This window comes from Eubalaena glacialis, chromosome 3, assembly GCF_028564815.1.
Source record: "Eubalaena glacialis isolate mEubGla1 chromosome 3, mEubGla1.1.hap2.+ XY, whole genome shotgun sequence".
NCBI classification, from domain to species: Eukaryota; Metazoa; Chordata; class Mammalia; order Artiodactyla; family Balaenidae; genus Eubalaena; species Eubalaena glacialis.
In genome coordinates this window covers 179,136,861-179,162,150 of record NC_083718.1, presented here as the reverse complement: position 1 = coordinate 179,162,150, position 25,290 = coordinate 179,136,861, and the positions used below count along the sequence as shown (strand labels likewise).

General features: G+C 36.8%; 1 protein-coding gene across 11 annotated transcripts in view; it reads right to left on the bottom strand.

Annotated features, from left to right (window-relative positions):
* EIF4G3 (eukaryotic translation initiation factor 4 gamma 3) overlaps positions 1-25,290 on the bottom strand; it is a 384,972-nt gene that overhangs the window by 24,676 nt on the left and 335,006 nt on the right. For all 11 annotated transcript variants that reach the window (XM_061184801.1, XM_061184804.1, XM_061184805.1 and 8 more), the window contains 10 exons: positions 24,524-24,656; positions 21,761-21,855; positions 19,759-19,852; positions 18,638-18,755; positions 16,932-17,152; positions 14,837-14,955; positions 10,711-10,883; positions 5,248-5,373; positions 3,994-4,075; positions 1,732-1,830 (listed from right to left, as the gene is read on the bottom strand). In XM_061184801.1, coding sequence (XP_061040784.1) covers positions 1,732-1,830; positions 3,994-4,075; positions 5,248-5,373; positions 10,711-10,883; positions 14,837-14,955; positions 16,932-17,152; positions 18,638-18,755; positions 19,759-19,852; positions 21,761-21,855; positions 24,524-24,656 — 1,260 coding nt within the window. The remainder of the gene's footprint in view (positions 1-1,731; positions 1,831-3,993; positions 4,076-5,247; positions 5,374-10,710; positions 10,884-14,836; positions 14,956-16,931; positions 17,153-18,637; positions 18,756-19,758; positions 19,853-21,760; positions 21,856-24,523; positions 24,657-25,290) is intronic.

Below are 25,290 nucleotides of genomic sequence, written 5' to 3'. Positions count from 1 at the left end.
ACTATCCTATGTGGTATACATGTGCTTTCTATATAGATTCATATATTTTTCAGTTCTGGAAAAGTCAGCCACAGTGTCTTCAAATACTGCCTCTTCTCCATTCACCCTATTTCCCCTTCTAGGACTCCAATTAGACACATGTTAGACTTTCTCATTCTATCCTCTAAATTTCATAACAGCTCTTAGAATTCTGTCTAGTTTCTTCTCCTTCTTTTTTTATATCTGCCCAGTCATTTTGACTACTCTCTTCATGTTTGCTCATTTTTGTGATTCCCTCTTTTTAAAATAATGTTATTTTATATGCTGAGTGATGATTCCATTATCTCACGTCTCTGGAGTCTAAATCTTGCACTTATTGTCTGTTTACTGTCACTCATGGTTACCTGTTTCGTTATACGTTAAATGAACTCTACGTATTAACTCATATATTTAGATAATGTTAATTTGTAGAAAGTAAGAGCTAAGTTGAGTATAGTTTTCTCCAAAGAGCATTTTGGTTTGCTGCTTCTTAGAGCCAGGGTAATATTGAACTAGGACCATTTCAACATCTTCAAGATCTCTGGCAGCGCTTATAATGGTATTAGGCAACACACCCTTTACATGTGCTTATTGCTCAGAGTCGATTTCATCTTTGGCTTTTTTCCCCCTTATTCGTTTTGTTACTTGGGAATTTCTTCCACTTTTTATGAGCCCAGCTATGCAAGATAAATTATGCCTTATGTAGGTTCTTATTATCATGGCAGGAGTGCTCCTCAGTGTATCTAGACTACAACCAAAAGGAAGCTAAAGTCCACAGTTAACCTAATGTCTTTATCCAGCTTAAATATATCCAGCTTAAAATATACTTAAAGTCATTTTCAGATTGCTTTATTATTTTCTTTTTACCTAAGAGTGATTTTTTTCTTCTTATTGCCGATTTTGTTGGCTGTCTTAGCATTTATTTTCCTCAGATGTTTTAGGATTCTGACTTGCAGGATCATTTTGAGAGGAAGTTTTTTTGTTTTGTCACTCTTCTTTTTATGGTTGCCTCTATTTGTTCCCCCACAATTCTTTACTTAGGACCAGATTATATTGACTATGGAGGCTTCTGCCTTGTTGTGGATTTCTGAATCCAGTTACCAAGTCAGTAGGCAGCTTAGCTAAGGTTCTGCCTATAAGACTATATCTACTTCCTTGTATTTATTTATCAAGTTTCCACTTAGTGACATGCAGTAAGCCTGTCTCCAATCTTCTACCTTGAAAGGGGCATCTAGACCCTATTACTCCACAGAAGTAACTTCTACCTGTCTCTATTTGCTTTCAGACCCAGAGCTCAGAAGACTTGCAGCTTTAGCCCTATTAACCCTGCTTTATTTATCAATTTCATTTCTGGTTCATGGAGACGTGTAGCTTGTTTTCTAAGTGTGGCTAAGTCCTTAAATTTTTCTTTTCTTTTTTATCTATCATCTAATGAATGCAAAGACAAAAAGCTACGATGTTGTTAAAAGTTGCCTGGTGAGAATCGTGATTGATTCTGAGGAGAGATCAGAAAATATTTGTCCTTAGGAATCACAAGGGTTTTTTTGGGTAAAGTGGCTTTTTTAAAGCATGGACTTACAATGACATCTTGACCATGATTCCTATTTTGGTCTAATTTTAATAACTGGAATACTAGTACAAATACCTTTATCTCCTCTAAGAAACAGACCAACTACGATCAAACAGGAAGGTACAAGCCTTGCTCTTACTCACCTGCTCCAAGAGAAAATTATGTACATCTTCCCCTTCTGGTAAAAAATCCTTCCAGCTGAGGTCAGCCTCCCTCCATAAGGCTCCCACTTTCTTATGGCTCTAAAACAGAGATTAAGTCCAATCCATTTACTTTTACATTGGAAGGAGAAAAAGAAGTCAAGAGTACAGAAGTTTGCAGGAAGGCTAAAAAACTGAAACTTTTCCTTGCTGATATGAAGTTAATTTCTTAGGACTCTTAGCTTTCAAACTGAGATGTCTGAATGTTCATAAATGTAATGGTAAATGAAGTACAGTTGTTTAACATTCAATAATTTCTTCTACCAGATGACTAATCTGGGCATCTGCAAGCTGGTGTTTGGGGTTTATGAATATAATCACCTAAAAAGAGTCCAATTCACAGAGCTTATGAATTCAAAACTGTCTCTTTTCCTGGATAGTGCTATATGCATCTGCTATTAAAGCCATTCAATAAGCCTCCCTGGAGTCCCTCTTCAAAGTAGATTATGATTATGCTACCTAACATGAGAATGACTAAGGAAGTCACTGCTCCTGATCAAGGAATGAGAATTATTTCAAGGGCAAGAAGAAGTGCAAGGTTGAGCCCAAGAAACAACAGAGAAGAGCTGCTGTCAGGTGGAAAACTGATGAGGAGGTACAAGTCCACTGCCTGAGCAAAATCACAGTGATAAAGGAAAATGTCAGGCTTTGAGGCTGCAACTGTCATCTAAGGAATATGTACTAGTTATTTCACAGACTAACTTGCCCAAGGTATAGCTGATAACCTGGCAGAGTCAGGATTTAAACTCAGGCTAATTCCAGAGCTTATATTCTATGAGAATTTTGTTTTAGTTAGGAGAAGTGAGAATTTGCTTTCTGTTTCTACAAATAAAAGTTAACAAGAATTTGAATTTTAAGGACTAAAGTCAAGTAGGTAGAAGAGCAGGAGAAAATTCTGGATCTACAAATTAGGGTTCAATAAAAACTTTAGTGCCATCAAACAAAGAATATTAAGAACAAATAGATAATCAACTAGAATTAGAGACAAGACTGTTTAGTACACCTATATATGAATAACTATTACACAAATAAGTATAACAGTTTCAGTCAGAAATCACTCTAAAATTTTCATACGTGAGTTGTTTTGACGTTTCTCACCCCCAGGAGTTACATCACCTTTGTGAAGCTACACCACTCTCCCAAACGTCTTAGACCTCTAATATAGCACTGACATTCTCTTTTGAAACTATTGGTTTAGATTTGTTTGTCTCCCTCTCCAGTCTATAAATTCTTTGAAGGTTTAGCTATCTTTGCAGACTAAAATCCTAGCACAGAGCTTTGCAGAGAATTATGCAGTATTTATTAAACTAAAATAAATGCAACTTTAAGATAGAAATTCACAATCCTGCAGAATCATTTTTACCACCTATTTCTTTTTTTGCCATTAAAAAAATTAATTTTATCGAAGTATAGTTGATTTATCGTGTTGTGTTAATTTGCTGCACAGCAAAGTGATTCAGTTATATATATATATACATTATTTTTCACATTCTCTTCCATTATGGTTTATCACAGAATATTGAATATAGTTCTCTGTGCTATACAGTAGGTCCTTATTGTTTACCCGTTCTACATATAATAGTTTGCATCTGCTCATCCCAAACTCCCAGTCCATCCCTCCCCTACCTCCCCCACCCCAACCCCACCCCGGGAACCAAAAGTCTGTTCTCTATGTCTGTAAGTCTGTTTCTGTTTCGTAGATAAGTTCATTTGTGTTGTATTTTAGATTCCACATGTAAGTGATATCAATATGATTTTTTTTACCACCTATTTCTAATCAGATTACCTAGCCCATGATCCAAAAATATTGTAAAATTAATCATTTTATGAATCTTATCTTTCTCTGAAAGCAGAGGAGTTTTAATTGAAATCTATTAAAAAGTATAAATAATATAGCCATTTTGTTTCAAGAGAAGATAAAATCATTAGCCACAAATAAAATACATCTTGAGATTCTTTAGAATTGTACCAAATCTAGCTGAGATTAGATAATTCTTTCCCAAATTACAAGAAAACAGAGGGACAAATATACCTTTGGAAGAAACTAGATTGAACCAGAAACCTCACTTTTTTTTTTCTTCAAATAATAGAAGTTAAGAGAGTTACATGCACAGTGATACCCTAAGCTTTTCAAGGATAACCCAAGATAAAAATCACTACACTTCCGAATAGGCTGCTAAATCCAACACTCAGTTTAACACTCACCATTTGTTTGCATAGAAGGTGCAATATTTCAGAAAGCAAGACTCCAGCTCTTCCAACAGGAAGTAAAGGTTTGCTAAATTCTCTGTAAAAGATAGGAGTAGTGATTAAGTACCTCTGAACAAATTCTCTGTTCTAGAACAGTATGCAAACAATGTGTGCCAAAAGAACAGATACTGTGCAACCTAAATAATACTGGGCAAGCCAAAATTCCAGAACATCTCTAAGTAATAATTTTCAGAACTAGTTCAGAGACTTCAGGTTCACTTTACGCTTCATGGGGAAGCTGGAAAGAGACTTTAGAATTCCTGGGTTTTGCCTTTTCCTCTAACTGCTTCAGTGACAGAAGCAATGCAAAGATCAGTCTCACTTAACAATCTGTTTATTTACATGAGCGCCACCTTAAGCCGAAAGAAGAGAAGCACCTTAGGTAGCAGGGAGTTGTGAAGCTTAGTTATGAAGTGTTTTTAAGAACGGAAGCTTTTCTTTAGAATACAGATGAAACAGAAAGGAACCAATCTTCTCACAGTCTATATCAGTATTTCCCAAACTGTGTTCCACAGGATATCAATAATTATTCCTCAAAAAAGGATTCTACAGTCAATTAAGTGAAGCACTGCTGACTTAAACAAAGCTAAAGTTTTTATTTGTTGCTTGGTTTTACTATAGGATTCTCATAACCTTTAATGTGCTATAATATGCTTTGTGAATCTCAAAGAAAAGGGACACAATAGTATGCAGAGTTTGACTATGTGAACAGCTTTGGGGGAAATACTAATGTTTTGAAGAAGAGCTTGGGAAATACTAGTCTACACAATGTAGCAACAATTTCCCACTCACGTCCAAATCTAGAAATGCCTAAGAGCTCAGCTCCTTTTAAAACAACCTGAGCATGTGCTATGCAGGTACCACAGTCTGAAAGTTATTATGTGGAACTATAACTTCTTACAGCATTGGAGCAATGAGAGACATAAAAGTCAGATTAACATTAAGCTTCCAGGAGCAATCACCTTCCAATTACATGATTCTGGAGCCATATCTAACCTTAATGGACCACAGGGCTATTATATCCCCATCACTTCTCCAATTTAGAAAAATATAACATTTTTATACTGAAATTAAAAGTCTTAAAGAGCCACAGGCTGCGTGTGAGAGTCTTCAAAAGCACTAAAGCAAGAGCACTATGCTAGAAAGCCAGCTGGTAAGCTCTGAGTCATTTTAACTAGATATACATCAAAAGAAACAAGTATAACTTACATGATAAGTTCTCTCATGGAGATTCCGCCTTCTTTTAACATGGGGGTCACCAGTTCAGCAAGGTACAACCAAATATGGGGAATATCAATGGCCATGTCATCTGCCAATTCCAATGTTTCTGAAAAACTGAAAAAGAACAGGAAAAAAACTCACATGCAAATGGAATTCAAAAGTTAACATTAAATAAACAGACCAAAAACCAGTCAACAAATACCTATTAAACAACTGCTATGTTTGGTACTGTTCTAGGCATCAAGTAAACAAGTTTTTGCTCTCAAAGAGCTTATATTAGTGTGGGGAGGAAAACAAAACAACCAAAAGCCTATTTGCAGACAGGGCTAATTCTCTGAAGAACATGAACTATGGTACTAGGCTATCCCTAGAGGGTGATCAGAAAATACCTCTGTATGGAAGTGACATCTGAAAGACTTAAATGATGAAAATGAGGCAGTTATATGATGTTCTAGGGTAACAAGCTATTCTATTTAATCCCACACTATAAATAGTTCACCACAGTTGAGTATCATATCCTCTGAGTCAGTCAGAAGCACTGACTAAAAACTTAGTGTAATGCAGACCAGACACAAGGAGAAGAAAAGACAAAAATCCTTGTCACTGAGGAGCTTACAATGGGGAAGATAACTGGATGGATACAAAAGAGCCTGACAACATTACTATATAACATCGTCATTATGACATGTTACAAACTGTTCGACCTCTAAAGAAAAGCTAATGGTTTCAGGCTTTCATGCTATGGAATATTTCTCAATGTGAAGTAAAATAAATGGAATTTCTATATAAAATTTAGAAACACCAAATACAAAACATCAGCACAGTCTTATTTAGGCTGAAAATCATAGCTATTCATTTTAAGTATAAAAACATAACTCAAGACTTTGTTAATCATTCCAATACAGAGCATATTAAAAAGTCCAAAAACAAAAGTGAATTAAACTATAGGAGACATATACATAACTACAAGGAAATACACATAATCAGAAGGAAGGGGCGAATGAATGAAGGGGCCAAGAGCAGGTGGTATTAGTCTTCGTATCCTTTTAGATCTCTGCACACATAAAATGTGTGCTTTTTCACTGCAATTCCAGTTTCTAGCCAGAGTGTGCCATTCTTTTTACCTACCTCAGAGGCCTACACAACACTTTTTCACTTAAAAACTACAAGGCAGGGTCCCTTTCCTGAAGGTGCCATTTCAAAACAATTGGCAGCTCAGCCACATTATCTAACTCTGGGCTTCATGAATCCTTAATGACAATTTTGTGACCTCACAGCTTGCAATTATTTGACATCTATTTGCTATACAACAGATTCTTGACTGTTCTCTCATTATGTCCACTTTCAGCTCGGTTAATGTGCCAACGATGGAACATAATCTGGCTGGGCTCCAGGATTTCTGGGTTGATCACCTATAATGCCTATTCATGTTCCATGGGTTAGCGGTATAGATTAAACTGTTTAATGAGCCCATGAGACAACCGTAGCCGTCTTGGTCTTGCAGCAGTGTATCTGCTCTTCTTTTCATCTCATATTACAACAAAGAGATACCCATATTCTTGCCCTGGTTTTCTACTTTCTTGATTAGTCAGTTCATCATGGTATAATTTGCAGAACACAATCACTGATCAAATCCATACTGCTGATAAAAAAAAATATTTGGCTGAACATAGGATATCTGAAGCAAAAGCTCGTAAGAGACTTATTTCTCTTCAGATTTACAGTTCCTAAATCCTTTTGTATGATTTTAAAAGAAAAATCCTAGGTGTGCAGAAGCTGCTAGATAATTATCTTTATGTCTTTGGACTACTACCTAGCCTGTAACAATGCCTTGCATAATATATTATATATTATATATATTCTGAATATATATTATGCCTTACATAATATACATTCAGAAGCTGGCTGGATAAATGAAATAGAGCTACACCGTAGCCTTGCTTCTTGGTATGTAGTGACCACCACACCCACTAAACTGCACTTCCGTGAGGTCCACAGGTGGGACTTAGGACATCCCTTCCCCCATTTCAACTACAGAAACTCTACTTTTATTTACTTTATATATTGGGGTCCTGTCTAAAATTTAATTAAAGAAAGCAATACATTGTTAAAAGTTAGAAATATATTTTTCAATTCAGTAAAGTTCTGATTAGACATCTGCTAAAAAGGCAAAATAATCTACCGCAATTGGAAATGATATTGTCAAGCAGCATCTTCTACAATTTGCATTATGATAACTTAATAAAAATATAAATCTTACTGTAGATAATCAAAGAAGAAAGAATGAAGACATCTCAAAATTAGACTGGTCAAGTATTAGTATGACTGATCATTAGAGAATCTAACTACAGGTAAAAGGAAGAAATAAATAAAAAGGTTTAAAAAGCCAGTACCATCTTCAAAGGAATACCACAAAAGAGACTACTTAAACTAAATCTTACCTATGTGAGCAAATGGGCTCTTCGCTTGCTAACTAGCACCTCTACCATTTTGCATATGGAACTTAGTCTGCTTGTCCATGTAAGCGCCAAATAGTATCTTTTTACCAAAGCAGAACTGCCTTAAGTGGCAAGAAAAGTTCCAAAAAAGTAATCAAAAAAGTTCCAAAAAAGTAGCCAAGGAGGAGATAAGAATTTCCTTTCCAATAAGCATCTCCCAAAATGAAATATTAATATATCAAGATTCCTTGAAGGGCACATATTTTATGTCTCTAGTCAACTCCAATTTTTACTGTCCTGTTTTTCATTTGTTTGTTACACTTTCAAAGAGATTCCAATTCCATGGTGAACAGTGAGCTACACTCAACTACCTTTAGTAGACAGTTTTTAAAAAGAAGTCTTCTGAGGCCATGATATCAAATGACTGTACCACACTATTTGAAATGCACCTACACAGTAATGTGCCCACGTACCTACCTATCTAATTTGCATCATAAAGTATTTAGATTCAAGTCCTGAAATTTCCAAGAGGATGGCTTGATGTTGTGGAAATGTTATTTATATACAGCAACTATTATGCTCAGAGTTGATACAGCATCTTGTAAGGAAAATTCCAAAGGATCTAAGCTTTATTTATAAACCACCTGACACAAAGAGCCTATCTGAAATTTCTGTCTAGTCTACCTTACTATTTAAGTAGCAGTGCATGCTTTGGGGAACTGTAGGAGAAGGGGCAGACTGACAGTTGGAGGTCTTCTCCTTTGTTTTCCAGAACCATCACAGCTTTACTGACTGCTCAGAAGTTGGCATCTAAGCAGTATCTACATCCAAGAAAGCTGACCTTGTGCTCCTCCACAGCGCTATGTAAGGACACAGATCTTTGGATACTGGGACTAAAGAGACAGAAGACAGGGCATTTCTGTGGCTCCAGTGAAATGTGCCTCTCTGGACAATATGATCTATTTATAACTTAGGCTTCAGAAGCAATTGGGAAACTACGATCTACTTGCAAGAAGGCTCTTGGTAAATAATAACCAAGAGGCTATCTCTTTGTTTCCACCGTGCCAGGCCTCTGCATTTAGGAAAGAACAGGGGTCTTCATAGGGCTCTTGGTCTAAGGATGGTTAGGTCTAACTAAGTATCAAAAGCTGGGCCTGAAGCCGCTGCATTATCACAAGCTGTGGAGGAAGGAGGGACAGAGAGAGATGAAGTAGTTACCGAGACACAGAAGTGTTCATCTCATTTCTGGTCTAAATAAAAGGCTGTGGTTGTGGTTGTACTGCCAGCAGCGGCGACAGCACCACCATGGAAGTATGGACACCATGTCTGGATGTGACACCTTTTCCTCAGGGAATCCCACAAAGAGAAATGAAAATGTGTGAGGTAGCTTAGAAACCAAGCTAGCACCTCACAAGTTCAATTAAGGCCAATGAAGCTAGAACACACTCCTTTGAGGGCTTTCCAGGTATGAATCAACTTCTGAGTATAGTTTGAAGAGAGGCAGAAAATGGTAAATAGTAATCTAGCATTCTCATTTCCAAAACTTGCTGGTGAATATATCATAGTATCTGGTAAAAAGCAAATATTTATAAATTAATATAATAGGTATTACTGAAACTATAGTTTCAAGTTGGCTAGGGGCAAAACTCAATGTGTGAGGCTGTAAATACCCTCATTTGCTCTTATTATTTACACTGGCTGGTTACTGGAGTGAATCTCATATATCTCTTTTAAAACTGAAAAAACATCCTGGCTTTTAAAGGCCAACAACCATAGCAACTTTTGCCAAAGTTTCTTACTAATAAGTTAACTGGGTCAGATGGCCTTAATCTAGTCAAGTCACTGAATCGAGAGAAATCTAGCTCATTGCTGAAGGATAACTTCTTAATGATCCTAGGAACAAATATACATCTTCTGGGACCTTGAGGACAATGTCATCATTCCTTACAAAATCAAATGAATATTCCTAAGTACATTCGACCTTGGCATTTAATGATTACACTATTCTAAGAGGTTGGCCATATTTGAAAGATATACAGTGATCACCAGCATTTAATTTACAAGAACACAAAAAAGATTGGCAAAAAAGACTTACAATGAGAAAAATAACTTAAATAGTGCAGAATTCTTACGGCCATCCCACTCAACGAGCATATACCCCGAGTGAGTATGAGTTGTGAGATTTATCCCATCTGACATTTATCCTTCAGGAGGTCTTAGTTCCTTTTCTCTTAGAAAGTGGGTACCTGTCAGTCCTGGGTGTGGTTCTATGTTTACCTTTGCACAACATGGCTCCTAAAACAAAATTTTTTACCATATGCAATTTTCGCCTTAAATATTGATTTTAGAACATAAGCCTGGGCAAGATTCTGTGATTGTACCACAAAGAACCTGATCCATGCATTTGTGATGATCACAAAGATAATCAGAACCTGATCAAATAAGGATATAACACAAGTGACAGCTAGACTTCATCAAATCAGCCATCAAGAGAAATCATAATGAAACCAACTTGGAATAAACTATATCATTAACAACTTGGGAGTTACATATGCTTCTATGGGGGTACAGTGAACAGACAAGCACTTCCTGTCCAAAATGAACCATGGTTTACTGAAAGAATAAGGCTTTTAGGTTTAAGTTAATTTTCCAGAATTCTTCTCACAAAGAAAAGCTTTTTCCTAGAGAACATGCAGGGGTTTACATATAAATGGGCTGATGAGCTCAGAGCTTCCCGACAGTTAAGGGGGTCTCTGCTATCTTACCTACATCATAATATACGTCTAACAACTAGATACAGAAAATCAGAAAATAACCATTATGCCCTAGCACAATCTATACAATGCCATCATATCAACCAACATATTATCAATATAATATACATCAACATATTATGGTAGATACAGTTTTAATCTATGGAAACAGCTAAATACTTAAAAAGATATGTACTTTTAAAATTAAAGACTACTTAAGAGTCTAGTAACTGAATACCACTCTTGAGTAGGATACCGACCCTTTGAAAAAGTCCTGTTTGCTGAGTTTTTCTGACTGCACCAGCTGATACAGTAACTGGCCCATGTGATCCCTGGTGATCTGGCTCCTTTCCAGGGTGGACTCCACACCCATTCTCACAAACACATATAGCAGGCCCTGGGCATTCAGCTCTTCCACACACTGCATGGCTTCCTGTTCAAATAGCAAATAAAAGCTTACTCCAAAATATGGATAGAATTACCAGAGTGTAAAAATAAGTTTAAAATCTTTTACTTATGACAAAGTCAGTAGACAACTCTAAGAACAAGACAGTTTTCATATATATATATATATAGTTAAACATTAATATAGCTCAGTAAAATGCAGGCTAATATGGGCAATATTATTAGGCATATTTAAAAATAATAGTGCATCTTTATAAGGCTAATGTGTTTAGATTAACAATTTTATTAAAGATCACTCAAAGGACCAGAGGCAAAAATGTATTTTTCTACACAATATTTACCTATATTATGATCATTTTAAAACTGGAAATGGTATATTATGAAATAATATTTAAATAGAAATTCAATGTCATGTTTCAAAGGCCTTAATGTGGCAACTGAGGTAATTCTGTTTGGGTATGTAATATGTGCAAAATCTTCAATGAAAAATGTCTTCCTTCATAGTAAAGTTGACATGGTTAGCTGAAGTACTAAAAACGTTTTAGGAAGATCTTGGGATGTGGGGCTTGTAAACTGGTCCTTACCATGGGATGATCTAGCTAGGTCAATATCTTTGATCTGGAGGATAAAAGTCTGGCAGCCAGGGTCACTGAATCACCAATACAGCAGTGTGCCTCCCTGCCCTCAGCTACCTCAACTTTGTCTGAGTCCAAAATCCTTCGGTTCAACATCTGAAGAGAGTAGCTCTTCTGAGGGGGAAGGTGCATGTGAGAAGGGCAGCCTCCTGACTGAAGAAGGGAGTAAGGCATATCTGGGTGTCTCACTGCTATTTTATTTCCCCTCTGCTACTTTATTTAATACCTCCCACATAAATTTTTTATCTAAAAAATTTTCAAACTATAGAGAAATTAAAGAATAATACAAGGTACACCTGTATACCTTTACTTCAATTTAGATTCATCAGTTGTTAGCTTTCTTTCTCTTCATATATCCAAGAAATTTAACATTCATACAATAATGTCAACAAAAATATCTGATACATAGTACATATTTGAATTTCCACAATTGTCCCCAAATGTCCAATATAACTTTTTTTGTTGTTGCTCTAGGATCCAACTGAAACCCGACATCACATGTCATGATGTCTCTTCAGACTCCTTCTTTTTGGCCTTGCTGTGCAGCTTGAGGGATCTTAGTTCCCCAACCAGGGACTGAACCCAGGGCCCTAGCAGTGAAAGCTCCAAGTCCTAACCACTGGACCATCAGGGAATTCCAATTCCCGCTTTAGACTCCTTTAGCCTAGATCAGTCCTTTCTCTTTTTTGTCTTTTTATGACACTGGTACTTTTGAAACAACTGTCATGTAAAGCTGTTTCTTACATATACTTTTAACCAATCAATCCTTCTGTTTCCAGCCCCATCTGCACCTCACGCACATTCATGGTCTGCTCAGTAAATTACCATTCATCCTTCTAACTTCCAGAATGCTGCTGCCCTCTATTCCTTATGCTCTTTATCCTTGTGGGTTTTTACCTCATTTTAAGCCCATCATCGTCATTAAAAGGCCTTTCCAGGAGAGAGTAAAAATGAATGCAAGTACTCAGTGCTCAGTACTAAACCTGAAGTGACTAAGTGTCTTCCAGTGAGTATTTAGTCACTGAATCTGCCTACCAGGCCAACTAACTACATCATGGAACTTCTAATGAGAAGCTTCTAATTTCACAGCAGTTCATAATCTTACCCTTCTCCCTGATTTTCTAACGGTTTGATTCTTGTTTTTGAGCTCTCAGCTGAAATGACACCTCCTATAGTCCCTGTGACCGCCCAATCACCAGCTATCATACCACCTGATTTTACTTCTCTGCACTATAACATTGTTTTCTTTTTGTAGTAGTTGTTTATTTATTTTTAGGGCAGCTTTGTCTGTATCTCCCACTAGAACATAAACTCCACAAAAGAAACATAAAAACAGACTACGTTGTTCACTACATATACTACAATATTTCCAGGAAGTACTCCTTAAAATGTGGCTGGCACATTTCAGGTACTCAATACATATATGTATCACATAGGCTAAAAACACAAGATGTGGAGTCAGACAAACGAAGGTTTGAACCCTGGCTCTGCCACTTACTTACTATTGTATGAGTTTAGGGATGTAACTTAATCTCTCAGCTTTGACTTCCTATCATAGGGTTATTACGAGGATTGCATATAATATGTATATATTGATAGAAGCACTTGGCACATTGCCAAACACAAAACAAAGGCTCAATAAATATTAATTTATATTAGCACCTATTAAAATATTAGGGAAAAAACTTCCTTAGAATGAGCTCTGTAAGCCTTTAGCATGAACACTAATACCCTAAAGGTAATAAGAAAAAGTATAGTTTATGCTCTGAAGCTAGAAGCCTGGATTTGAATCCTGAGTCTACCACTTACCAGCAGTATGACCTAGAGCAAGTTACTTTACATCTTTGCACCTCAGTTTCCTTATTGTAAAAATGGCTATCATAATAATATTAATGTCTGGATGGTATTATGAGGATTAAATAAACTAATACACATAAAATATGGAGTAGCACCTGGCACATAGTAAGTCCTCACTACGTCCGACATTATCACCTGGTTCTTATTGCCACTCAGCAGCAGAGCTGCCTTGTACAATGCATAATGACATTCATGAGTCATAACTGACTCTGTCCCTTCCGTAGTGCAGGCTTGGTCTAGGGCTAAAGAATCTTCAAAGGGTCCTCTTGTTGCACCTAACATCTAAGTGTTACAAAGGTCTCTTTCTTCCTAAACCTCCAGTTCATCACAGGGTCCTACTTTTCCTCTTTCAAAGTATTTGTTGCTCACTGACTTTGTATATCCTTTAAATTATTTCTAAAGACAATCTCTACTGCTTTCTTCCTTACTGTTTCTGTTTTTCATCTTTTCTTAGTCTTTCCATTTTCTTCTTTCGCATTTCCCTACTTCCACATAAGAAAAAAGCTGTGCTGCCAATTTGTAAGAATACTCCTCATTTTCCAGGAATCTAACAAATCACAGTATATGAAGTCAATTCTTTGGCTCATTCCAGCTAATGTTCACTTATTTTTGCTGCATTTCCAAGGGTTTCTGCAAAGTACTCCTCTCCAACTTGCTCATGAGCAAAACTTCTTCCTACTTCTTGTAAATTTTGGACAATTTCAGTAAGCTTTTGCCAAAGCAAAAGTAGTTAATGTATCCGACAAATATTTTAACAGATAAGCCTTTGCTGACTCCAGATCCCTAAACTAGGCCTCATTATATGATCTCTCCTAAGACCCTATAGGTCTACTACAGTTTAACTATTTACAGAATTTATCTGTTTATGATCTGTGTCTACCTTAAGACTATAGGGCTCGTGAAGTCAGGCAGTATGTATATCTTATTCACTGCTATCTTAAAATGAAGATCAAGGAGAAGGCTAAGGTTAAAGAAGGGCAAATGGAAAGCCACATCTTGAAATGTTTCACTTAGGCTGTCTGACCCTGGCATATTACTTACTCTTTTGTGCCTCAGTTTTCCACTTATGAAATAAAGAAAAAGTAATGTCAGCTGTACTTTAAAGTTAATATGAGAATGATGATAAAATGATTGTAAAGATAATGACAGGTAATATATAAGGAGCCAGGAATTCCTCATAATGATAATGTGTTGTTTTTTGTTCATCAATAAATATCAAAGTCAATTTGGTTACTCCATAGTGGGAATGGATTGATACCCCTTCTTCCTTCCTAACCATTGATCTTGTGAACTACAGTATCAATTTAAAAGAGAGTACTTGGCAGAAATGCATCAAAGTTGTGCAAACTGAACTGTGTAGGGCTTGGATTACTCACTCTAAGTCTCGTCAGTTCACAATAACTGATTTATACCAGAACCAAGTTCCTCTGTCTCTTGCCACAGGGCTTTCTGTGTTGTTGTTGCTTTCTTTTTTAAAAATTTCGTTTACCTTAAAATCATTAATGTGTAGAAATTCATCAATGATAGATTTGGACTTCCTCTCCATCTCCTCCTCTGACAAGGCAGGCTTGTCAGGGGCTGGCGTTGTTGGAATTTCTGGTTTCGTTACTAGTGAGGTTAAAAAAAGTGAGAAAGTAAAAATGACAAAAATTATCATTAAAATGGGAGGATTATGGTTGACAATATTTATGTGTTGTTACATTGTTTTTTTAGTAAAGGCATTAAAATAGATACAAATTTGACAAAGCAAGCTACCTAAAAGCAGAATACAGAAACATTTTTTTAGAGTAGATATGCACTAAGTAACTACATAATCCACAACAGCTACAAGGTATAGGGATATGATAAATTTTTATAATTAGAGTTTTGTTCCTTTCTGTATTTTTTTTAAATTGAGGTACAGTTGATTTACAGTAGTACATTAGTTTCAGGTATACAACATAGTAATTCAACATTTTTCTGGATTATACTCCATTTCCTTTCTGTATTTTGATTCCTCTCCATTGCTTCTATGATGGAGAGCACATGAGGCCCACACAATCGTGTACAGAGCTGCAGCCACACTGGCCTTTGGCAGTTGCTTGAATACGCCATGGCTCCACCTACTAATACTTTGCTCATGGTGCTCCTCCTGTATGAAATCGTCTTTCTCTCTGTCTCTCATCCGTCCCTCCCTGCAAACCTGTCTTAACTCCTCTTGGTCCTTCAGACCTGAGGGAAGCCTTCCCTAACATCCCTCTGTGTCAACTGTACTTAGCTCCTTTGTTAAGTACTCTCTTAGAACTATATTTCTTTCTTTCATAGCATTTTGCTCAGTTTGTATTTATATATCATCTTTCGTGGGGTTATTTGATAAAGTTCTTCCTGATCCAGCAGACTGAAGGCCAAGAGCAAGGATCGAGTACCCAGAAGTCACTAGGTACTCAGGTGCATGTGGCAAATGAACAAATGGCCCAGACAATAAACATGCAGAGGGCAGCTGTGCTACATTATTCACTACACACAAGATTATTTTCACACCCTACTTGTTATGTTCTCAAAATAAACTAGCTCAGATAAGAAAGCCACATGTCCTTAAAACTAAAATATCTGGGGTGGTGGTGGTGGGATGAATTGGGAGATTGGGATTAACATATATACACTAATATGTATAAAATAGATAACTAATAAGAACCTGCTGTATAAAAAATAAATAAATAAAATTAAAAAAAAAAGCCACTAAAAGATCTGAAGTCTTTATCAGTTGGGAGAAGACATTTCAATTTGCCTGTGAAATCCATTTAGAAACTACAGTTGGGAGACACAATTTAAATAGCGAAACAAAATTGAAAGCTCGGAAAATGTTGTAAAACAACCAGTATTACTTCAGGATTAAGATTTAAAACTATTTTTCATCACTGTCATTATCATCAAGACATCTAATACCTTTTGCAAACTTTGTATTTATTAGATAATGTCCTAAGTATTTATATGTATTAACCTCACTTTTAATCTCCACAACTCTACAGGGTTAGTACACTTATTCTCCCCATATGACAGATGAGGACACTGAAACACAGATAGGTTAAATACATGAGGCGGTTTTTAGAGCACTATCTGAGTTGGTCCTCTAAGCACATACATGCTCAACATGTACAAAAACCACAGAGGTTCCAAGATGAAGGTAACAAAAGACAATCTGATACTTTCTCTTTGGTTTGCCCTGTCGTGGCTCAAGAGTGTCAGAATTTTCATACATTTGAGGGGCTGTACAAAGGACAGGCACGCTAATGCACACTGGGGTATAATTTAGGGAACTTCTAAGAAATTCACTGCTTAATATACAGCAAGAGGACCTCATCATCATCACTTTTAATAGTGAAAGGGGAAAATTTACAAATTGCTGAACAAAGGGATATCTGGGGAATGAGAACTATGTTATAAGATTATGGAGATACCCTTTAACTTTTAAGGCACTGGCGTGTGTGCTGTTATCATGTATTGATTCTGAAATCTACTCAGGCACAAAGTCTCCTTTGCATTTTTTCCCTTCCAAATTTAAGGGCTCAATCTTCACCTGTACCTGTTCATATAAAGCCTCTCACCTGACTCCCTGATTCTGCTTCGCTCAGCCTCGGTGCTGTTCCTGTCCACATCCATGCCTCCTGTAAGCTGCTTCACAGTCTCCAGCATCTCTCTCCGTTGCTCTTCTTGAGACTGATTGTCTAACAGGTCTTTACTGCTGCTGCCCCTCATGAAAGTGTTCGGACGAGCTGCTGCAGATGGAAGGGGCTTGTCATTCTTCTCCCTGCCCATGCTTCCGCGACTTAAAAGACAAAACAACAATTTTCAAACTAAAGACCACCCCATCCACTCTGTATTCAAATTATAAAATAACACTAAGACTTTCTAAAGGTATGCAGAAGAATTTTTCACAGATAACTTTAGATGTGTGAGGCAACAATTATATTTCAAAGTATAATTATTTATATAAACAAGTAAAATCATGCTTTAAAGAGAATATTAAGACGTGTTTGACTTTTTTTCTTAAATGTTAAAGGGATACCACTTGAAAATTTTAAATGCCAATGGCAACTCCTTATTTAAATTAAAAATAATCTTTTAAGAAAAAAGAAGACAGTAATGAATGTATGAGCTAAATGAGTGAAAGGGAAACAGAGTACCAAAAGAACGTGGTATCACAATCTTAAAAACTTTCAATGATACTTTATTTATTCAGAAACTTCAAATACATGGAAAATATTTGAGAACCAAGTAGTAGAAACAGTTTTTGAATAGCCAAAATCGCACACTTTGTTCATTTTAAGAGAGAATCTTCCTATCTTCCTACTCTTTTTTCAGACAATTCTAACCAGCTGGGCAAATAGGTCCTTGGCCCAGGGCAGATGAGAAACAGAGAATTTAAAAGTAGAAAAGAGGGAAGACCTAGAGGAATGACAATGGTCTAACCACTATGAAAGAACATACACAGTACTCAAAAAGCAGGGCCATCAGGGGAAATTTATAGCAGGGCAAAGAGCCACAAACACCTCAATAGCACAACCGATGCTCAGTGGCAATCTATGTCATCATTAAAAAGTTGACCTGTGCTATATTTTGTTTCAAAAGCCAAGAGAATAGTAATACAGCTTAGAAAATCTACCTAGTTATACTGATTGTAATAAAAAACAAAACTTTGAGAGTTTAAAGAAACTCAGCTCTAAAAGTGTTTACATGAAAAAATTTTATTCTCTGTCACTATATTACAGGTCCCCATCCACTCTCTGTAAACTAGTCAATGGAACACTTGACTGTATAAATCCTACAAAAATGAAAGTAGAAAGAGTAGAATATAGAGAGTAGTGAAAAATAAAACACAACCTCAAATATAACTCCAATGACAGTGTGACAGAGAAATATATGGGTGGGCTGTTATGCCCTTTAACTCACAGCTTGAGAGTGCTAGCTTAATCTAGAGCATCCTGAGGCATTACCTTGGAGAGCCCTACACAAGCCTCCATGGCTCTTTGGGTGGGCCTGGCTTTCTTAGTAGAGCAAAGTATTAGATATTGGTCAGATAACTTGCCCTTCCCTTCCACCTCATCCTAAATCTGTAATTTCCTTATCTTGGAGAAAATCAACTTTAGGGATGAAAGGAATCTATCCATAGGGATTATCATCATAATCTGTGTGTGTGTGTGTGTGTGTGTGTGTGTGTGTGTGTGTGTTGGGGGGGAGGGAGAGAGAGACAGACAGAAACAGTCTGACAAGCAGGTCAGTCTTGAGTTAATCTGCAGACCGAGCTTCTTACCTAGTTAAGGTCCGTCGGGAATCAAACTCTAAAGGCGTGGATGATGTAGACCCTGAGGGTGCTGGAGGTTGCAAAGCAGAGAATCTGTTTAAACTGGAAGCACTTGACCTTAAGGCATCTATAGGTATTGAGAAGTGAGAAAAAAATACAAATCACGTGACTAAAATGCAGCTTCTAATTGATCTGCCTCCTTGGGGTGGGGCCTGAGACTAGGCACTTCTAACCAGCCTAACGAGGTGTTACCAATCTCCTGGTCCACAGACCACACTCTCAGAAGCACAGTGTTAGAGGGATCTTGTATGCAAAAAAGGATTTAGGAATCTTTGTTCATTACAACCATTTGCTCCTTTAAAAATATAATTAAATTATCCTAAGTAGGGCATGGGAATGGTAAATAGAGGAAGGAAGGAGGCAAGCAAAAGCAAAACAAAATATTTCACTTAAAAAAGGTAACTAAGATAAATGCTGTGATGTCATTTACATAAAATTATGGATGTGAGTTTAAGTGAACAATTTCTTTTCTAATTTAAAAGAAAAAAGGTCAAAATTACGTAGTAGAAGGGAAATACGGGAAGGAGGTTAACAATGAAGTTTACATTTTTTCCATTGGTCTTTCTTTAGCTTTTAAGATGTGTTTGTAATGATCCAAATATTTCAGTCCTAAAGCCAAAACTCTCAAAATCTACTTTTGACAAAGATTTTGAAAAATAGTTTAATCTAATTCTTTTTTCTTTTACAACTCCCTGAAATTAAATGCTTCTGGGTAATAATATTTTTCTCAGCAATATGAGTTTCCCTTTTTAACTTGGAGTCCCAGTAATTTTTCTAATTATATTGAATTTGTGAAAAATAACAACAGCAACAAAGGAATCAAATAGATTAAAGTTTTAAATAACCTAACTGAATTAAAAAAAATTTTTTTTAAATATTCAAAATACCTAAGGATCCTTACTGAGGAGGAAACGCTCAAATTATGTTAGAGTGGGACACCAATAAATCCAGCCATGATTAGTCTATAGATATTTTCCTAAAATTATTTATGAAATGACTGCAGAAAGCATTGTAAGGTGAATGCTAATAGACCACATGCAGGTTCCCAAGAAGGGACACTCCATACTTACCAGTCTCACTTGCCTTTGCTCCACCACTGCTGCCTTTTCCCCAACTGCCCAGCTGTGCTTTAGGTACCAGCTGAATTTTCTCATCAATTGTGGGCTGTAACATAAGTGACCACAAGTCAACAATAGGAAATATTCTAGAAGAACAGTTTACCTTTTTTTTTTCCGTGAAATAAAACCAATTTCAGCAACAAAATTTTGCCTGGAATGCCCACATAAGAAACATAAATGGGAGCTGTTCACATTAAACTGGGATTCCCATGGCCCCTGAAGGACTCTCTGGAATCCAGCTTCCACAAAATACAGTTAGAAACCACTGGTCTGGAGAATGCATTCAGATCCTCTAAGACGGCATGCCAATCTGCTAAACATAAGTAGTTTCTAGTGATTCCCCTCTTACAATAATGCCCAGGGATTTAAAAAAGAAAAAAAAAAAAAAAAAAAGGAGTACACAAATACTACAAAATTAACTCATTAATCTCTTCAAGTGACTGTCAGAAAACAGGCTAAAAGACACAAAGATTTCACATTTTAGCAAAGCCTAAAATAGGGTGGGGCAGGGAAGGAGAGGTGGAATAGGAGCATTCAATAAAGAGGAGTAAGACAAAAGAGAATAAAATGTTAAGACAGGGAGTTAAGGTGCCTGATATCTCTCAGGTTTAACTCTCCCAGCACAACTTCAGTATAAATGAATACAAGTTACTCATAAAATGCACACTGCAACACAAAAGCTGTAAAGCAGCGCCTTGTAACAAAGGTATTACTATATTCTGACAGTACTGTTTGCTATATGACAGTTAACAGTTAACAGTGAATTTGCTTAATGGTTTTGAACTTTTAATGAGATGTTTATATAGAGTACCTACAGTATAACTACCTGAATATATACTACATTTATTCTTTTTAATTTATATATTTTTCAAAATATTGAGGAAATAATGTTGTAGGCTTATCATAGTGCCCATGCACAGAAACAATATTGTAAAACACAGACAAATGATTCTGGTTAAAACTGTCTCTTGCTGGAAATGGAAGTGGATGGGAATCAAGTTGTATTCAGAAATGGAATTCCTTCTCTGAGACATAAACAACTGGAAGAATGTACCAGAATCTTAGAGAACAGGATCCCAGCTGATACATCAAAAGAGACCCAGAGAGGGACTGTTCTATCCTGAAGCAATGCCTTGACAAGACCATAAAGATGCAAACAACATAGCCCATCTTCTTCCATTTGATATTTTCAACATTAGCTTTAGGTTGTCTTTATCCTACTGGCAGGCTGCCAATTTTCAGAACTATGGAAAGTATATTACAAGTAAGGATCAAACTACACTTGCAAGTGATTTGCAAAACTCACTGGGCTGTAGAAGTTTCCACTTTTACAAAATGTAATTCTACTTTCTCTATCTTTTCAAAGGTTCTTCATTCTACTTATAGTGATCAACGTCCACTGCTGAAAACATCTGCTAGGAGAAAATTCTTTCCTCTTACTGCCCATGGATTCTCAAGAGAAGGAAAGAGAATACATTAAATCTTTATCACAGAATAACTTCTGGTAGGTCCTCTGTGATTTCTTTTATGCCTTGGATATAGCAAACCATTCATTCCTTTCATGATTAGACTTAGACAGGTACCTGCTTCTTCCTCAGAGCTAAGAATACACTGTATAAAAGCTTGCAATTAACTATGGCTTCTCAAGAATTTTTGTTATCATCTCTCTTATACTAAGCATCTCATACCTTTAAGAATTAACCTAGTCACTTAGTAAGCCTTAGTAAACCTAATTAACCTAGTCCTCCTTAATAAACACTCATAGAAATAAAAGGACTAATGCCAGGACAAGTAGGTAAGAATACACTTACTGATGATGCTGACCTATAGAAATGCATCTGCATTAAAAAACCACCACCCCATAAAATCTGCAATATGGCTATTTTATATTAGAAATAATTTTGAGAGCCATGTTTTGGGGCTGTTTGAAGTTGTGTTTAAATGTCACACTCACCTTAGTGATTTTCAGGAATTTTGAGGGGTCCAGTACCCGACTATTCTTGGCCCCTTGAACAGTGTTCCACCCACCTTCGTCCACTCTCTGGACACCTGCAGGGAAAACAGAGCGAGCCGCTCTCTCATCTGTCTCAAATCAGTTTGACAATGAAAGGGCAAGCAATATTTTCAACTCAGCAGCTCCAATCAAAACCCAGGAAAAAGACAAAAGAAATTGTAAAAGCATTGCTGACAGTCTCTTTACTACCCACAACATGAAAGTATCAAGTAGAAGTACTTTGCTTGTATCCATCTCCCATGAAACATTACTGACCTAGAAGAAACCAACTGATACAAATGAATAGGGATTTAGTGCTAGACAAGGGAGGGCCAAATCTAATGTTTATAGAGTTAATGATGAGAACACTTTGGGAGAGATCAGATGGAAATAATTTATTGCAAAGTTTATTTCACTTAATGGTGTCATATGACACACTATGCTTCAGTCATCCCCCCAAAACCTGCTTCTCCAAACTTTCAGCCGCTGAGGCAGAAAACCTTGATTCCTCTTTCTCTCACACATCACACCTAATCTGTCAGCAAATCTTGTCAGTTCAACCTTTTCAATGTATTCAGCATCTAGCCCCTTCTAATCACTACCAACACTACAAATTTGGTTTAAGCCAGCAACACTCCTCGACTGGTATAAAAACATCGTCACTGGCTTCCCTGCTTTCACCCTCACCTGTTTTCATCATGGCAGCCAGTGTGACCCTAGTAAAGTGTGAGTTAGTTAGGTCCTGTCACTTCTCTGCTCAAAACACTTCTGTTATCTATTTCACTCTGAGAAAAAGACAGGTTCCTTATAAATGGCCTACAAACTCTAAATAATCTGGCCCCCTGCCTCTTGGACCCAATGTCCTACCACTCTCCCCCTGTGCCCTTTGCTCTAGCCACACTGGCCTCCTTGCTGATCCTTGAAAAGGCTGCTTCAGGGCCTTTGTACTTATTATTCCCTTTGCCTAAAACCTTCTTCCCCAGATATCCACATGACTCATTACTTCATTCAGTCTTCGCTCAAACACCACCAACTTTTAATAGGCTGCCCAACCTCCCTATTTAAAACTGTAACCTCTATTCATCAAACCTTGCACTCCTACCCCCTCCCTCTCTGTTTTAGCTTTTCTATAGAACATATCTATCTTGCAAAACTGTATATTTATGTATTTGTTCCCCACCCCACCTCCCACTCCCCGTAAGATGTAAGCTGCATGAGGTAAGGGACTTCGTCTCTCCTGTTAAGTGACAAGCACTCAATAAATATTTATTGAATAAATGAATGAAAGACCACCAAACTGTCTATCCAAAAGCTTTTCCAATCCTCACATACTTCTTGATTTTCTCTTTGCTAAATGGTATTAATGATCATGAACAGGCTTGCTTATTCCTTGTTCCTGTGAAATAGAAAAGCACACTTTCTTCCCTGGAGGATTCATCTCTCAGAACTTCACTATGAGCTATACAGTGTCTGTGATAAATAAGGGCTAATGGTTATTGAGTATTTACTAGGTGGCAGTTGCTATGCTGAACACTTTACCTATATTAGCTCATTTCATCCTTACACAAATCCTAGGTACTATTATGTGATCAATTTTACAGATTAAGTGACTTGTGCAAGGTCATACAGCTAGGATGCAGGAGAGCTGAAATTCACACCAAGATAGCTTGGCTCCAGAGTCTATGCTCTCAACCTCTAAACTAACATGACCCAGTCACTTAACTGATCACTTAACTGTACAGTGGACAAAATGAGCGTTCTCATTTTGATGTCATCTTAGAAGAAACAGGCTTAAAAAAAAAAAGATCATTTCCTTTCTGAAAAAGTTTTCCTCTTCCAATGTTCCTAAACTTAGTCAATAGACTTTCTATTTTCTCAGGTGTAAAATGCCTTCTATTTCATCTTTCATCTTACCTTCCTCCACATAGGATTTCAGGCAACAGCAACATTTCTGAGTTCAGTGTAGCCCTTGATTCATCATGTGAAGAGCAACAGACTCATTTTATTTATGTATCTCTAGCATGACATTACTCCTTTGGCTCAAAAACACACAATGGCTCCTTAATGTCAAATCAAGCCGTAAGTTCCTAATCTGGCTCCATTCTTCTGGACAAACATTTTCCCATTCCTTCTGAACACTTAAATTTTACTCTCATCAGGCTTATTGATTCCTCTTTACAGTATATGTTTAATTTCATGACTAAAATTTTTCCTTCCCTTCCAAATATCGTCCATCCACCAATACCCAGTTCAAGTGCCCCTTCCTCAAATAAGGATTTCCTCCAGGTTTCTACCTCTCCTCTTCTGAATTTTAACAGCCTTAGTGGAGAATACATTTCATAATTGATAGTATCTTCCATTTGCTTGAAAATGTCCCCTTTATTAGTTTTGGCTTTCCAGATAAACTGAAAGCTTTTAGAGGGAAGGAGCTATATCTTCTACTTCTTTTTATATCTCTCACCAATACTGAGTATACAGAAGATGCTCAATAAAGTCTTGTTGATTACTGCCTTTGAAGTAGTCAAAGAAATCATGTTTAGTTCCTGTATTCTCTGCTTTTACTCAACAACCAGTCTCCAGGTGAAGCTGCTTCACTTACCAATCACCACTCCATTCTTTGGGTTAGTCTTTCTGCTCTCATTTCATATTTAAAAATAGAATTCTTAAACATCTATCCCTCAAAACCCCCAAGTTCTCTAACGCCTGGTGGACTCCACCCCTCACCTGGTCTTCTCTTCTCTTTGGTCATGAGTTGCTGGACCTTCCTCTGCTCTTCTTGTTCTTCTATTTTAGCTTCTTTGTGAATCTGTTCAATAGTTTTAGGCCCTTGATCTGCTCTTCGAGATACCCAATTACACTATAAAAGGAGAAAATGAAGTTATCAGCCAGATAACTAAAAATAAAAAGGAAAATAAAAATAAAAAGGAAATTTCTGAAAATCTGTTTTATACTTTCACTGCTGGAAAAGTATAAAATACATGTAAAATCTGGTATTATGGCAGTTTTTCATTACAGCCAAATAATTAAATTTTTCTCAATCAACCCTGAGCTACTGTATACTGAGCATTCCAATAGCTGATGGATAAAGACAGAGTGAAAGACTGGCCCAACTATCTACCTATCTATCTATCTATCTATCTATCTATCTTCCTTCCTACCTACCTACCTATCTATGCATTTTATCATTTTGTAGTTTTGCAAGGAGCGAGAAGAGGAATCAACAAAGATCAGGATTCTTTGGCCTTGACTTAGTCTGGTATATTGCTACTCAGTTCATAGCACACTCCACTGGGGCTCTAAATCGAGGATGACTAGCATTTTTCTTCCTCCCATATCAAGGTTCTGGTGTCTACACAAAATGCCACACCACTCTAAGCTTTGGTTATCCTCTCTACTAAGGACAAAACAAGTTGTCTCCTTATAGTTACACTTCTCCCTTTACTTCCCTTCCCAGCTATAGTCTCAACATCTGATACCAATATGAGTGACTG